Source organism: Pelodiscus sinensis, chromosome 18 (assembly GCF_052426305.1).
Source record: "Pelodiscus sinensis isolate ZL-2025 chromosome 18, ASM5242630v1, whole genome shotgun sequence".
In the NCBI taxonomy this organism is placed as follows: domain Eukaryota; kingdom Metazoa; phylum Chordata; order Testudines; family Trionychidae; genus Pelodiscus; species Pelodiscus sinensis.
The window spans coordinates 28,598,387-28,615,600 of NC_143069.1; the positions used below are offsets into that span (position 1 = coordinate 28,598,387).

The window sequence follows — 17,214 nt, forward strand, 5'->3', positions numbered from 1 at the left end:
TGAACAGCCACCTTAATGCAGTTCTCCCCAATCAGCACAATCCTACGTAACTGGGGATCAGTTCAAAGTGTGCTCGTGAATCGCTGCAGTTTTCCACTGAGTTCAGAGAGGAGGAAACATGTCACCATCTCCCTCTTTCCCTGCAGGGCATTTCCCAGGTGTCGGCATTTTGACCCGATTCCCCCAACGTATTTCCTGCTCCTCCTGGGATTCCTGGAACCAGCGTCCACTCCAGAGACCCCTGAGGGGTCTAGCTCTCGTGATGCCCTTTGCCTACAGAGAGGTGCTCTGTGGGGGCTGTGTCAGATGCTGGATTTGTGTTTCCTTGTCGTCTGGCTGGGGCGTGTTTCCAGTTGTGGCTGCTCCTGCTCCGTTTTATGTCCCTTCCTCTCTGTGGGAGCAGGCTCGTGGGCAGGAGCTTTTGGAAGTTTTCTCTCACATATATCCTGTGCTGTTTTCCGTCATGTCCTCCTCTCCAGGCAGGGAGCTGTCCAGGATCTGGGGCCATATCTCCTGTTGCACTTGGCCCTGTGTCATTTCCTGAAACTCCCTGAACAAACACCCCCACTAACCATTAATGTCTGGGGGAAATCCCAGTCGCTGGGGGGGCAGATGCTGAGGGGTTTCCCCTGCTCCTGCCCCACAGCGTGATCAGGGCTGAGGAACGGGAACAGTCTCTCAGAAACTCCCACAGGAAGCTCCAGAATCAGGGCCATTGAATTGACACTGTAAAATGAGAGACTCCCCTCTTCTAGATCCAGAAACACCCCAACCACTGTCGGCTTCACAGCCCAGCTCTGGATCACAGTGTCAGCCTCGCTGGGGTGATACCGCCCCTCTGATCTCCTCAGAGCCAAGCACCCCTCCTCAGGGAAACTCTCCAGCCCCTCCTGTCTCACTTTATCCCTCACAGTTGCACTCAGCACCCCCAGCTCCCAGTACAGGCTGTCCTCCACCTGCACCTCCCAGTACCACTTGCAAACCTGACTCTCCCCACCATGATCCCTTCTGGGCACAAATCCCTCCCTCCCCACAGTGATCAGGATGCCCGAGGTAGCCAGCCCTGAGGGAGGTGGTTTGTGCCAAACTCTTCTGCCATCCTCAGAAACTTTGAGTTCAGGGTGTTTGTGGCTCGTATCCAGGGTGACGGGAACTGGGGAGAGAAGCCAAAATGCCCCCATTAGCCACGTGTCAGCGAGGGACCCCACGATGCCTCAGGAGACTGATTCCCCCCCCCCAGAGATCCAGGAGGGGAGGGGAGAGCTCGGTGCTTCCAGTTACTGCCTGCTCCCTGAGCCACCCAGCCCCGGCCCCTGGTCTCTGCCCCACTGTGACGTGGGGAGGAGGGAAATGGGGTTTTCCTGCCTCTGGCTCTTGGGATGTCCTGTCCCAGTGCACAGAGCCAGCCAGACTCATCCCTGGGGTGTCTCCATTGGCTCTGGGGGAACTGGAGCAGGGATGAATTTGGCCCCGTGTCTCACTCCACAGCCCTGTGTCCCCTAGTTCCCAAGTTGCCTGCTCTGCAGGGCTGTGACCCCTGGGGCCAATTCCCTGGGGGTGGAGCAGGCACAAGTCTCAGCTCACAATGGGTGTGTGGTGGCTGCTCAGGGCTTTGCCTTGGTGTGATGGGGCTTGGTGGGAGATGCCCAGCCCTGTGGGTGAAGGGGGAGGGGCAGGGTAATGAGAAGAGATGGAGTCAGGCTGAGGGGGCAGGGGAAGGTCAGAGAAGGGCCAGACTCTGGCATTAGGTACTGGGGTGGCTACTGGGACCAGCCCCGATATCCTGGACCAGGTGTGGGCTCCAGGGAGTTTCAGGGCTGTGACTGGGCCTGGCCCTAAGCTAGAGGGGACATGTGGGGAGCTGGAAGAGGGGATTGGGCTCCTTGTAGCCTCTCACTGCTCCCCACCCCTCAGGATCTGTGCCTGAGAGATATTAAGGCTGCCAGAGGCCATGCAGGGTGCCCAGGGGCTGAAGACTCTGCAGGCTGGAGGGGGTGGGGGGCTGAATGGGGCTGTCTAGGCAGATGATGGGGTGGGAATTGCTGAAAGGCCAATAGGAGATGGGGGTGGGGTCAGGACTCACTGAGGGGGAATTGTAAAGGACCTGTCCTGGGGTGAGACTTGCAACTCAAGGCAGCGTGTTCAGGCCCATTTGCAGCATCTAACCCCATGTCTCTGTGCACACCTGGCCCCGCCTGCCCCCAGACCTCTGACAGCCCAGCTATGTAACCTCGATGCCACCAACACCAGCGTGGCCTCTGCTCAGCCCCACTCACCCATGTAGCTCCGAGCTCATCTGAAACCTGCAAAGGAAGAGGAACAAGCATAATCGGGGGCCCAGCAAATACGGGGAACCCACTCGCACAGGAGCGGCCGTTCTGGGAGAGGGGTCAGAAAGGAACCGAGCGATGTGACATGAAAATGTGTCCCCTCACCTAGCTCTGTCAGCGCCCTGTCTGGAACGGAAAGAGACGGCGTTAGTCCCTGTCAGTGAGGCAGAGGGCTCAGTTCTGGGGCTGCTTTGTGACCACGTGATCACTTTACCTGTGATTCATGGGCCCTCCCTACCAAAGCAGAAATGTCCCGGCTGTGCAGTGAGAGACAGGCCCTTTCGCTCAGAGACCTCTGCTCACAGCAATGACCGGCTCTCAGGGATGCCTTTGCACTGTCCATTATTGCCAGGGACTGGACCGAATGTTCCCCTCGGTGATGCTTGCGTGAGGCTGGAGTGAACCTGGATTTACTGATGTCACCCAGATCAGAATTCAGCCCTGTAAGAAGCTGCCGTTTGTCTGTGGTGGTGCCCAGCAGACTGGAATATTTTAAGGGACACTGGTAGGATCCAAATCAGCCTGGAATTTGCAAAGCACCCAACCTTGTTGGGAGACGTGTGACTGGATCTACACAGCTCTGACGTTCTTAACTCTGCTGTCCAAGGGGATTGACGCATAACGCTTCAGAGCATCAAAGCTACCCACTGCAGGTGTAACTAGGGGGTAGCTCCCAGTGCAACCGTGGGACTGGGGCAATGTGACTGATTTTGGCCAAACTCTTCACTCAGCCCTGCCCTATGCTGTTGGCATTTCTGGATCTGCTCAGTGCCATGTGTGTCTGGGAGCCACTGCCAGGGGCTCTGCTGGGGCAGTGGATGATCTTACCACGACTGTCGCGAAAATCCTGGCCCTCTGGGGAGAGAAGAAAAGAAAACCATCGTGATTTCAGCCTGGGTCATTCTGGACACAGTGCCACGGGGCCCTTCCAATCTTTGTGCATGCCTGTGCTACAGCTGGCAGGGATGAGGTTTCCAGTAGCTCTGCTTGAGTTTGTGTGTGAAAAGTAGCAGGGTAGCCCGGGATAGCAGGTGCAGGGACTTGACTTAGTTGCACAAGTACAAATCCGCTTAGATTCCCCAGATACCTCCCCTGGCCCACTGCCCCACCATTCCAGCCACACTGCTGCTGCTAGCACACTAACTCACCTGAGCTGAGAAGCTTGCTTAAAGCGACAATGTAGACATCCCCAATGAGCCACGGGTGTCAGAACTGACAGGGCACATCAGCTACAACTATTGTTTAATGAACAACAGACACATTCCCACATCAGCCCTGCATCCTCCCACCCAATGGCACTGCTGGGATTGAGGGGAAGGAGTGTGACAGCAGAAAACGTGTCACATTAGAGAAGCCCTGCTGCAGCCTGTCACCCAACCTCCGACTTCCTGTTTCTATGCTGTGTGGCGCTGACCAGAAAAAGTGTGTAACCCTTTGGGTCATGGCAGGCAAGTGCAAAGCTGGAGAATGGATTCATGGGGTTGGGTGGCCCTGGATTTACTGAACACCCCTCGAGCCATGGGGTTAGATTCTGTCTCATGTCCTAGTGGAACTCAGCCCAGTGTATGGAATCCATCCATGCATGGCCCAGGCCTAGACTACCATGGAAGGGGAAGAAGGCAGGTCGGAGGAAACCAGAGCTGGGATAACAGGGAGGTTGTGGGTGAAGGACTCAGAGCCACCAGTAGTGTGGTCAGGAGGTCAGGCTGGGGTAGCAGGGAAGCAGTGGGTGGGGACTGTAGGAACCAGCAAAGCTGTCTGAGTGCAGGGAGCCCAGCGGGTCAGAACTGAGATAAACCCAGAGATGCTTAAGTTATGCTTAAGTTTGCCCAGCCCTTCACTAAAAGTTTGTCTGTGCAGGCCCATAGTTAAGTCTTTGGAGTGTGATTTGCAGCACACACCAAGGTGCTGCCCTGGGGCAGTCCCATAGGGTATGTCTACACTGTCACCCTAGTTCGAACTAGGGTGGCTAGTGTAGACATACCCCCATTGATGCTGCTGGTGTTCATTACACAGTACCTAGTTCACACTGATACAGTCCTTTCCAATATTTGAATAGTAAAGTGAATGAGGAACCTTTTCATCCACACCCACATGGGATTTTCTAGGGCAGCACTTGGATGCACATTCCTATTACATCCCTGTAATCTGAATTTTTGGGCAATATATACCTAGCCTGTGCCCTGCCAGTCCCCAAGCAGAAAATTCACTCTCTGTTGCTAAGTATGGCATTGAAATGTGAGCTACAAAGACTGCAGGGTTTGCTTATTTCCAGGCAGTGGGGAGATGATGGTGAACGTAACTAAGGTCCACACAGAACCTGTGCTGATTTTTCTGTCTCATTGTAGTGTGAAAGCCCAGACACACATTTACTAGAGGTTTTCCCAAGTACCTGTTTCCAAGATCTTCTTCTCATTCTCTGCAACAGGGAAGAGAAAAGTGTTAGACACAGACACATACTCTGTGTGGTGCTTCACACTCCCTAACAACTGGAGTTAGTCACAGGCATCCCAGCCACACTCTCTGCCCCAGTGCAGGACCCAACAGGTTTGTTAGGGGCAGGGCTGGGATTTAGTGACATGCACCAACATGTAGGAGACGTAGTGAGTTTTTCACTCCTTTGCCCTTGTTACATTTGCAGCCGTTTAGCTACTTAAATTACATATCACATCTTGAGTTAAACAGGGACAGGGCTGTGCATTACACAGGCTTTTGGCTGGTGCAGCTGGGCTAGAACAATCATGGGGAAAGGTCAGTTACTCCACAGTGCCCTCCCCCCCCCCCCCGGCTAGTTACAGCACAGCACTGATTGCTAAGGGTGCCCCATACAGCACTCCCCAACTACCAGAATAATGGCCACAAGGGAGCAGGACAGAGGACAAAGGCGATGAAAGGGGGTATCCTCCTGCTTTTCTGGTTCATCCTTCTTGTGTGAGTCTTAGTCTCCATGCTTGCATGTTGTATCCATTTTCTCTGCCTTTCGTCTGAGTTCCCCTGCATATGTGTGTGCAGTGCCCAGAGAAACAGGCCAGCACCACTGAGCACCATCACAATGCAAAGCTGTCCTGTTAACTATAGAAATGTTCAAAGTGGATTCAGTTAAATGTGTGGACTTAAAAACCGCTGCTGGTGTGTTGATTAGCACAGCCCAAGAGAGTGAAGTCACGAATTCATAGTTTCAGGTCAAGCAGAACAATTATTAAATCATCTGCTTTGACCTTCTGTACAGCAGAGGTCAAAGGATCTCACTCTGTTCCCTTGCACTGAGACAGGTAACTCAGGCTGGGCTGCAGCATCTCCCAGAAAGGTGCCTAGTCTGGATCTGACTCCATCAGGAGATGGAGAATTCACCCTGGCCCTGGGAGCTTGTGCCAGTGGCTAGTCACCGCTTGTGCCCTGGGCATTTGACAGTCACAGGGATGGAATCAGCTCACAGAATGACACTGGACTTGCCTTGGTGTTATCTTTAAGCAAATAGAGCTACTGAGCAATTGCCTACAGCTAGTGGGACAGAATCTAACTCAGGCTATGTCTAGACTGCAGGCTTCTTTCGAAAGAGGCTCTTTCGAAAGCATCTTTCGAAAGAGCCTCTTTCGAAAGATCGCGTCTAGACTGCAGGCGGATCTTTTGAAAGAGAAATCCGCTTTTTCGAAAGAGAGCACCCAGCGAGTCTGGATGCTCTCTTTCGAAGACGGCCTCTTTACATTGAAGAACGCCTTCTTTCGAAAGAGGAACTTTCGAAAGAAGGCGTTCTTCCTCGTGAAATGAGGTTTACCGCCATCGAAAGAAAAGCCGCGTTCTTTCGAAATAATTTCGAAAGAACGCGGCTTGAGTCTGGACGCAGGGGAAGTTTTTTCGGGAAAAGGCTACTTTTCCCGAAAAAACCCCTGAGTCTGGACACGGCCTCAGAGTGGTCACTGCCAGACCACCTGCCTGCTGCACCCACATGCAGGGATTCTCAGAAACACAAACCTTTGGGTTTCTGCTGCAAAATGCATGTGCCAACCTGTCGATATCAGCGTGTCGGGGAGGCAGGGGATCAGTAGGCAGAGACCTCTTGGTTCCATCCCCTTCTTTGCCCTGAGCCCACAGATACACCAAGCAGGCACAGAGCTCACACTTCTCAACAGACAGGGCAAGAGACAGAGCAGGAGACCTACCAAGAGTTAACAGAGTCTCCTTTTCAGAGTGTTTCTTCTGAGAGGCCTTTCGCTTCACTGTGAGACAGAATCAGACATTGCCGTGAGACAAGGAAGGAAGGGGACACACCGAGAAATTCATTAATACAGGTGGGGCCAGGACCCTAATGGGTTTGTTAATTTGTTTACTTCCTAAAGCCAACACAAGGTAAATATCTGGACACTCCCCTATCCAAGCCCAGTGCCCTCTATGGCCTAGCTTTAAATATGCAAATGATTCTGTCCGATTACCTGTGTATGCAAGATATGCACAAGCTCCAGCAGCAATGAGAACCAGAACAAACAATACCCAGAATGCAGCCAGCCAGGGAGACACCCGGGGGAAGACGTCACCTGGCAAAGAGAAAGCGCAGGGTGTGAGGAGAACAGGCCCATCCTGGAGCTGGAGAACGGGGTTTACTACTTGGGACGTCAGAAATTCATGGGAATGAAGGAACCATCCACTGAATCACAGCCACAAATGGGAGCCATTGAAACCAGAGAAGCCGGCACAGCATCGGTCCCAAGAACCAGGACTCTGCCCTGCCCAAATCTCTCCTGCTGCTGCGAACCACCAGCCAGATTGTTATGAGTTTGTGTATTCATGAGTTTGTAGAACCCAGGTCAGAGACCCTACATCCAGCCCAGAACTTCTCTTCCAACCAGAGAGGGTCTTACAGAAAGATTTCTAGTTTGGGCTGAAAAACCCCAAGTGATGGAGAATCCATCACGTCCCCAGGTCAGTTGTTCCAACAGTTACCTTCCCTCACTGTTAAAATCTGCCCTGTATTTCTAGTCTGAATTTGTCCAGCTTCAACTTCCAGCCACCAGCTTTTGTTCTGTCTTTGTCTGCCAGATTATAGACCCTAGCCACTGTCAGAAATCTATTGGCTCGTATGGGTGCTTATGGACCATGATCAAGTCACCATTTAACTTTCCCTTGGACAATCTCTATAACTTAAGCTCTTACATGTCTAACTGGGAGGCAGGTTTCCAGACTTCTAAATGTTCCTGCAGCTATTTTCTGAGAACTCTCTTATTTGTCAGCAGCCTGTCTGAATGTGTGGACACCAGAACAGGAAATAGTATGTAGAAGTATTCTCGCTAACACCATGCACAGAGGTGATGCCACATCTCTCCTGCTAGATATTCTCATATTTGCACACAAGGGTTATGTTCATTGCTCTGGGAGTCTCATACTCAAGTGTTTTCCAGAGTCACTGCTTTCCAGGATACAGCCTCCCAATTTGTAAGTGTGACCTACACACTTTGCTGTCCTGGCATTTGGCCACATTGAAATGCATGTGTGACAAAGTAGGGATTTTGCTGGGGCCATAGCATGCTAGCATGTTGTTAGAGTGAGCTCACCTTACAAAGAATTCCAGGTCCAGCTGTAGGACTGACCTATCCTCACCATTATTTAATTCGCCATCTGTTTTGGGGGCATCTGCAAATTTTATCATCAATCAATTTATATTTCCTCCCTGTTCTTTGATAAAATTATTGAATAACAATGGCCCAGAATAGGGCATTGTGGGTCCCCACTAGAAATGTTTCCATTGGGCAGGTAAGCTCATCTCTGAGTCTGTGTCATTCTGCAGCTGGGTGTGGCCCTGCCTGAGTGTGTGCTAGTGGAAGCTAAAGGGTAAACAAGATGAGTAAAAAGGAGTCACAGACTGACAAAACAGTTGGGCTCAGTGGTTTCTCAGCATATCAGGTGGCTTCTTAAAGTGCACTAATCCATCACACACCAGCAGGTACACAGACAAATTCTGTCAATCTAACTACTGCTTCTCAAACAGGCGGATTTACAACAACCACAGAAGACTCCCTTCTTTCTTTGCAATACATCTTTACACTGGAGTGCCCCTGCTGTGGTGTTTCTAGTGTAGACTCATTCTGAGTCTGTTTCTCCAGCACAGTTACCTTTATTAACCCAATGTACCTAGTACCATGCTTTGACGACAATAAATCTGGCTGAGGCCTTCTCCATGAAGCTGAGCCTCTGATCTTTCTTATGAATAATATTGAAGTCTGCTGAATTAATGTGCTGCTCCAAGAGCCTCCATGGTACTTCAATAACAGCAACACTCACAGCAGTAACAACTTAGCAGCCTTAACAACTCTGACTAGAACTAGCAACACATTCTACACAGGTGGCAGGGAGGGAACTCACTGGAGAGGTGAATGGCCGATTGTCGCTCCATCTCCAGCAGGCTATTCCGCACGATGCAGCTGATGTCTCTGTTGTCTTCTTCAGTGACGGTGACGTGACTCACAACACTGTACAGGTTCTCCTTGCCCTGAGTCACGTCGGTCACAGTCTCTGTCGACAGATTCTGTTGATTCTTGCCAACCCACTGTAGTTCGGGTTTGGGGAACCAGCCTGTGGACCTACAGGCCAGACTGATCCCACTGCTTCGGGGGCCCAGTACGTCAATGAACACCGGAGCCACAGCTGCAGGGAGAGACAGAGTGTGTGTATGTCAGGGAATCGTGTCTTTGATAGCACCATGGGATTCACCAGAAATGTCTAGGTATAGGAGACTCTGACTGGAAATCTCCATTCTCTTGTGCAGCCTCCCCGCAATCCCTCATCCAGTTGACTGGGGAAATTAAAGAAGAACAGATTGTGGTTTCACAGGGCACTTCGCCCTGAAGACTCACAGCAGAAGGCATAAACTGCTACTCTGAGATTGCGGCATCTGATGATGAAATGCACCCACTTCTGGGGTGGAGCCCAGCAACTGGCAGGATCACTGCCCTTCAGTACAGAGCTCATGGTGAGGGATGGTGACTCACCTACATCTTTGCTTCCACTCCTCCTGTGCCACATTCATAAATATTGTCCCCTCTGGTGTCCTTCTCCCACACTGGTAATGGTGCCCCCGTTCATGCCACCCTCATGCTTGGATTTCTCTCTCCCTGTGCAACACACAAACACCCTCCCCTCATTTGAGCACCTGTCTCTTGTGGAGCCTTTGGACTAGGAGCCACCAAACCCGAGAGATGATTTCAAACAACCTCGGGGCTCTGTGTTATCATGGAGGAGGGGGGCCCTCACTTGGGATGTGTCTGAACTGTATTGTCTGGAGCTAGGTTACTTCCACCATCCTTTCCACTGCCCCTGGGCTGGGGGCTTAGCACCCCGGCAATAAAATGCAATATCCCAGCCCTTCAACATCGCAGAGGGTGTTTCACAGAAGCCAAATATCCTTGTTGCTAGAGCTGGGATTTGAGCAGACCATGGGGGTAAAGGTCCATGGACTCGGTGAAGTTGCTGCTAGTGTTGCCAAACCATAGGAACTCCTAAGAAGCACCAGACATTGGGTATTTACATTCCAGAAGCTGGTACGGATACGGTCTAGCACAAGATCAGATGGTTGGACAGAAGAGTGACTAGGGATGTTGTGTCTGAAGCAGGAACAAGGAGAGGTAACAAACAGAGGCCACGTCAGGTGGTAAGTAAGTTGTTTCAGTCTATACATGTCAGGGTACCTCAACTTAACCCTTAGTGTGGCCGAGGGGACAGAAGAGACTCTTGCCACTAGTCACTCTCGTGTTGGTGCAACATTTCTCAAACCAGGGTCCATGAGGGTTCTCCAGGGCGTATGTCAGCCCCACTGATCAACTCTTCCCCCTCTCCTTCCCTCTCGGTGCCTCCTACACACCATGGAACAGCTGTTCCCCAGTGTGCAGGAGGCTGTGAGGGAGGGAATATCAGGGATGGGGCACACTAGAGGGAGGGGATGGAAAGAGATGGGGCAGGAAAAGGGAGTGGGGTGGAACCTTGGGGGAAGGAGTGGATGGGGGTGGGGCCTGAAGCCAATTGGGAAGGGGCTTTGGGGTCCACAAAAGATTTTAAATCAAAATTGTGGTCCTCGGGTCGCTAAAGTTTGAGATCTGCTGTATTAGTGAGCCTGCAACCACGGGCTCAGGGTGCTAGGATGTCCCTTGAGGGCAATAAATCTGGCCAAGTGGCATTGTCATGAAACCCTGCCTGTGGTCTCTCTTTGTGAGTAGCAGTGAGGTCTGCTGAGTTAGCAGGCTGCAGTATCTCCTAGTACTGGTGCCACTGGAGCTCCAAGAACAGAACCAAAGAGCAGCCTGGACAGTTGCAGAGGCAACAACTTTCAAACTATCTACGCCTACTAGTCCTGAGCCTCACCTGCGACCCGTAGCTCTGTGGTGGCATCCAGGCTCCACTCCAGGCTCCTGGCAAAGCACCGGTATTGCCCATCATCCGCCACTTGGAGCCGTTTCAGCTTCAGGGAGATGTTCCCCCTGTGGAACTCCGACAGGAAAAGCTCTGTCCGGGTCTGGTAACCCTGCCCCGGCAGCTCCTGGGTACCTTCCTTCAGGTACTCATGAACCACGATAAATTCTGGGTCAATTTTCCTCCATTGCACATCCATTCTGGGCAGCCCGGCATGGGGTGAGAGCTGGCAGGGTAACACCACATCCTGGCCAATAAACCCCATCACAGGGTGCCGGGAGCCAGCCAGGGAGACTTTCTCTGGAACAGACAAAGCCAGGAACACACTGAGTGAGAGGAAAGGCCCAGCGGTTACACACACACAGTGAGTGACAGGAGAGGGCATTGCTAAGCACAGCAAAATTCCCTCAGTCACAAATAGCTCATGGCAGAAGGTTCCCAAGTCTAAGCCATGTAGCTCAATAGAGTTACTCTCAGGGTGGATGGAAGGATGTGCAGCCACCCACAGCTGACACAAGCTGGTCCTCCAAAGGTGCCTCTCTGACCCCCTACCTACACTCTATTTGCAAAAGGTGGCCCCAGCTGGAAGCCACCTGCCAGTTCATAGAGCCCTGCCTGCCCCACGGCACCCAGTTAGGAACTATTTCCGCTGCAAGCAATTTCCTTGATAAACCAGTTTCAGGTCCACTTAGTCCCACAATAGCCGCTGAGAGGCCACCTCAGAGGGCTTCTGCCTGGCCTGAGGACGTCCAGTCTTTGATGGGCCTTTGGGCCAAGGCATGTCCCTCCCGTGGACTCAATATCCCAACCAGAACCTGGCTCAGAGGGGCAGACAATGTTCTGCGGATCTGTATCTGGAAGAAATGAAGCATCTTAGGGTGATTTATGTCTGCACAACAGCTGCATGTCGGAAGGGTCTCCAGGCTTTTCCATCCCACCATGGGGTAAGCATTGTTTATATATTTATTTAAAATAGTTTAACCCCCCCCCCCCATTTAAAATATTTGAGGTGGCTTACAACATTTTAAAAATACAAAATATACATGTATATAGCAAGAGTAAAATACAAGACCTCAAAGAGGAGACACAAAACCTGTTAAGACACCTCAAGAGGCGACACACACACACACACACACACACACACACACACACACACGAACAATCAGTGCCCAGCTGCAGCCTCTGACACTCACTGTCTGGCTTCAGCTGGAGAGGAATAAGAGGGAGATGTACAAAGCCAGCGAGGAGACCTTGAAAGCTGTGTTGCCAGCTCAAAGCTCTCCCATCCAGAGGACGGGCTGGGGCAAGCACCCAAGGCCCTGCTCTTTGGGGAAGGCTAGGGGATTAGTGGGGACAGCAGGGAGCCGCCGGGTACCAGCTTGTCCCGCTCTGCTCTATCCAAACCCAACAGCTCCCAATGTCGCTTGGGAGAGGGAGCAGAAGCCAAAAAGAAGTGGGGTCTGGAAAGGGATGGAATGGGAGGAGAGGTGGGGACAGGGACTTGGGGAAGGTGTGCAATGGGGGAAGGACCTGGGAAAAGGCAGGTGTTGTCCCAGACCCCACACACCTACTGGGGTGGCCCTGTCTGTGTTACTAAGAGTTTTTCAGAAAGCCCCAGCTCCTGGAGGCATGTGATTATGCACCAGTCTAGCTCTTAGGGCTGCAGAGAAAAGCCAGGAAATAAGAACATAAGGCTCAAAAAAAAGCTAAAAGAAAAAAAAGGATTTTTTTTTTAAAAAAATTTGCTGATCTGATTTTTGAGGCGAGCCTCGTGCTGCTGGAAGGCTCAGGGTTGGGGATGCTGCAGCTCCCATCCATCCCAATGGGACCGGGGCACCCACATTTCTCAGGAAGCTGGGAAGATCTCAGTCCTGCGGGCTATGAGAATCCAGGTCCTGGGGGTGGGGGTCAGTTCTAGCAGTGCGGGGCCTTTGGGTGCCATGGCAGGACAGGAAGGAGTCAGTACCGGGGGCTCTGGGAGACTCTCCCAGGGGCAGCAGGAGTTGGGTTACTTGCTGCGAGATCCCCAAATCCTGACACCCAAAGCTAGGACACGCCCTGGTCACCCTAACACCATCCCTGCCCCTCAGTTGCAGGGCCTGGCCCCTTTTACTCTGCAGAGGTGAAGAGACTGGATACAGGGGAGCTTGTTGGGCCCCAGCTCCCCCTTCTCCACCCGGCAGGGGACAGGGAGAGACATAATGGGGATTCAAATGTTACCAGCGAGAGCACACAGCACCAGGAGGAGGAGCCCCAGGCTGCACACACAGAGCTGCCATCGCGTTGCCATGGGAACACCCGGGGCAGGGACCTGTCAGGAGAGAGCAGGGATGGTTAACACCCCCCAGCCTGCGTGAGGGGCTGGCAGTGCAGGGAACACGCCCCACCCATCATCTAACCCGACCCCCCTCTGCTCCCAGGCAGAGCATCTCCCCAGTACCCCAGCGCCATTCTTGCAGAAACCTTCCCCTGATCAGGTTTCACGCTGCCATTGCGAAGAGCATCTCCAGCAAAAGTCAGTTCTGCAACCCTGACAACATCTTTCTCCCTCTTTCGTTCCCATTTGGCAGCTCCAATTGCATCCAGGCCTCTGCAAAGTGGGATGCCAGATGATGATGTCCATTGAGTTGCTAGCACAGTTAGTGTGTTCCCAGATCATACTGTGGCTTTGCGGCACAGGTCTGGGGCCGATGACATGACAGGAGGAGCCTCTGTAAATTAGGGTACGTCTACACTACAGCGCTAATTCAAACTAACTTAGTTCTAATTAAGTAATTCGAACTAAGCTAATTCGAACTCGTGCATCTAGACCTAAAAACTAGCTCGAATTAGCATTTTGCTAATTCAAAATAGCAGGTCCACATTAAGTGGACCCTGAACTGGGGTTAAGGATGGCCGGAAGTAGTGCCGGCAGGGCATCAAATGAGGACTCAGAGCGTGGAGCTGCTGTCTCAGGCTAGCCGAGGGCTGTGCTTAAAGGGACCCGACCCCCACCCCGGACAGACAGTTCTCAGGGGTGCCCTGCTTGCAAAGCAGTCCTGGCTTGGAGTGCCCTGAGTGCCCACACTGGGCAAATCACAGCACTCGGCCATCAGACCGGCTGCACTTGCTGCAGGCTGCCATCTGGGGAGAGGGCGCAATTGGGGGGCTGCAGGAGAGCTTCCACCCCCAGAAGCCCGCAGAGCCAGCCCAGTTCTCCCCATCGGGGGCTCGTACCCCATTCCTCCCTCACCTCCTTCCACTTACCCTTCCCTAGCCCCCCTTCCTGATGTACAAAATAAAGAAAACGTGTGGTCAAAAATAGAATCTCTCTTTATTGAACAAAACTCGGGGAGACTGGGAAAAGGAGGTGGGAGAGGGGAAGAGAGAGGGTGGGAGAGGGGAGGGCAACTAAAATGATCAGAGGTTTGGAAGAGGTCCCATATGAAGAGAGGCTCAAGAGACTGGGACTTTTCAGTTTAGAAAAGAGGAGACTGAGGGGGAATAGGATAGAGGTCTATAAAAGCATGAGTGGGATGGAGAGGGTGCATCAAGAAAAGTTCTTCATTAGTTCCCATAATAGAAGGACTAGAGGACACCAAAGGAAAGGAATGGGTAGCAGGCTTCAAACTAGTAACAGAAAGTTGTTCTTCACAAAGCAAAGAGTCAGCCTGTGGATATCCTTGCTGCAGGAGGCTGTGAAGGCTACAACTAGAACAGAGTTTAAAGAGAAGTGAGATCAAGTGATGGAGGTTGGGTCCATGGAGTGGTATTAGCCAGGGGGTAGGAATGGTGTCCCTGCCCAATGTTTGTGGAAGGCTGGAGAGGGATGGCACGAGACAAATGGCTTGGTCACTGTCTTCGGTCCATCCCCTCCAGGGTGCCTAGGGTTGGCCACTGTTGACAGACAGGCTACTAGGCTAGATGGACCTTTGGTCTGACCCAGTACGGCCATTGTAAGCTCAGGGCTCAGGGTCAGGGGTCTCAGTGGACCACCTTGATTTTCATGCACACCTGCTCCTGGGTGGCCAGGCTGGCAGCTCTCCTGCCCTAAACGGCACCTTTCCTGTGCCTAGTGCGGAGGTCGTGGACGAGGTCCCGATGTCCGCACTAGCCCAGGCGGGTGCCCGCCTCTTGCGGTCCCGGGCAAGCTCCTGGGAGCCGCCAGCCTGGTCCCAGGAAGAGGGGGTGGGCTGGGGGACATCGGGGGGGTGGCTCTGTGCTGTGCCAGGTGCAGGGTCTGCTGGCTAGGTTCTGGCAGGCTTGCACCTGGCACGGGCATCGTAGCCAGCCCGTGCCCCTTTAAGGGGTCTGGGGCCGGGAGGGGGGCAATAGAGTTTCCCTGGTGTTGGCCAGAGTGGCCACCAGGGAAACCTGGGGAGGGCTAGCCTCCCACTAATTCGAATTAAGGGGCTACACTCCCCTTAATTCAAACTAGTAAGTTCGAACTAGGCTTAGTCCTCGTACAATGAGGTTTACCTAGTTCAAACTAAGCGCTCCGCTAGTTCGAATTAAGTTCGAACTAGCGGAGCGCTAGTGTAGCGCCTATCAAAGTTAATTCGAACGAACGGACGTTCGTTCGAATTAACTTTGTAGTGTAGACATACCCTCTGATATCAGTGTGTCTCCAGCCCAGCCTCAGAGCAAAAGCTGAGCCTGGGTGTGTGGGCCCTGCTATTACCGGTGCGCCCTTGTGTAAGGCAGGGCTCTGAGAGCCATAGGGCTGGAGCACAGCAGGAGCTGGGCATTCTGGGAGCCTGGCGACAGTGGGGATCTTTTTTCTTACAAAAAAAATTCTTTTCTTTCATTTCTGAAAACTTCTAATATGGGATCTAACGCGTGTTTATTGTGAATAATGCAAGGATTTTAAAAAGGAGGGAAACTCCATTTAATGCGACCATAATAATTGTTGATTAATCATTTTAAGTTCAGTTCTTGGTCTTTTTCGCCATATGTTCCAAACATTTCTCATTTTGATTCCCTCAGGCTAGAATCAAAATGAGCACTTTTTGGCCGTGAATCGTTTTACTGACAAGTTTGAATGGAAATGAAGATTTTGGGGAAAGTGTCCCTATACCTTTTCAAAACCATTTTTCATGACAAACATTATCAGTTGAATATTCTTGACCAGCCTTGATCCCCAGCGTCTTTACAGGGCTTGTGTTCAGTCTAAAAACACAAAGTAAAACACTGAAAAAGCACCTAAGTCCCATTGGCTTTCCATAGGCATTATGGGTCAGATCCACAACAGGACAGAGAAACATGAAGGGCTAACTGCTCTGACCATGCCTATCAGTCCAAATGCTGAACTAAAGACAGCCAGGAGCCGGTGACAGAGACAGAGGGTGTGGGCGTGTGGCCTGTGATTCCAGAAGTGCTTGGCTGAAGCACTCACCAGGTCTGATTCCCTGTGTCTGATTTGGGGACAGGGATTTAATTTCAGGCCTTTCCCATCCCAGAAGGGTCTCCTAGCAACAAGTGGTCCACAGGCCCCATGGCAGAGGGGGGCTCTGAGGAGGGAGTTTGAGGAGGACAAACTGGTGGCTTTGTGAACGCCGATGGGAAGCTGTTGCCCAGCGCTGATGGGAGGTGGGAACAGGAGGACGAGCTCCCAGAGGGCAGGAGCAGCCCCTGAGAGTGATGAAAAGGGATTAATAATGCAGAGGAACCTACCTGAAGGATTCAGCATGTCCCAGGAGATTCCATGAAGTGAGTCTAGGGTCCTGCAAGACGTTGAGCACCCAAGGCATTGAATGGACGTGCTGGGGCAGGTGGGGAAATGAGTCCCAGCACTGTGTGTGAACTCCGACCGGGGGAAGTGAAAGCGCCTGGGCACCTGTCACACATTAACCTGGGTGTGACAGCAGAGGTATAATCCGCGCAGGTGTTAGTTACCTGCAGAGACTCAGGGAGGGATTTACATGTCACCAGCGGGTTCTGTTCATCCTCCCTTCACCCAGGAGACCCTCTGCAGTGCAGCCCTGAGAGTTGCTCCCCACTCCCACCCCATCCTCTTTCCCCACCACCAAGCTGCCCTTCCTGTCCCCGCCTGTCGGGCATTAGCAGGCTGTGCCACGCATTGAAAACAGCATCCCCAGGGTCTAAGGTTCAGTGCCAAGTGACATGAATGTGGGACAGGAGGCGCAGGGCAGGACAGCACCAGCGACTTCTAAGGAGGAATCATTGTGATCATGTGTACAAGGGCTTGTACTAGGGGTCAGTGGGAGAGTTTGTAGGCAGGATCTGCCAGGCCACAGCACTGGTTTCTTCATAAACTAAGGAGTACGCTCTGCGAACACTTTTTATCTGCTTCCCATTTGGGCAGCCTGGTTGGGCAGGATGCAGCTACTGAACTAGGCACTGTGGAGTTACATCCGGCTAGAGGGAGAAGGCTGCTAGTTTCTGGCCTGTCAACCCCACAGAAACCTAATTCCTGTTCCCGTCGCTGCAGAGGGCAGGAAGCCAGCCGGGCTGGCAGGATTACATAAGTGAGGCTCCTGCAGGATCTTGT

The 17,214-nt window shown here is 52.3% G+C and overlaps 1 protein-coding gene across 1 annotated transcript in view; it reads right to left on the bottom strand.

The window, feature by feature from the left end:
- Window positions 1-474: 474 nt before the first annotated feature.
- Window positions 475-17,214, bottom strand: part of LOC102455224 (butyrophilin-like protein 3) — a 30,326-nt gene continuing 13,586 nt past the window's right edge. The window contains 6 exon segments of the mRNA XM_089770428.1: window positions 475-1,153; window positions 2,277-2,303; window positions 4,723-4,749; window positions 6,491-6,547; window positions 8,685-8,966; window positions 10,677-11,024. Coding sequence (XP_089626554.1) covers window positions 534-1,153; window positions 2,277-2,303; window positions 4,723-4,749; window positions 6,491-6,547; window positions 8,685-8,966; window positions 10,677-11,024 — 1,361 coding nt within the window. The 3' untranslated portion in view covers window positions 475-533.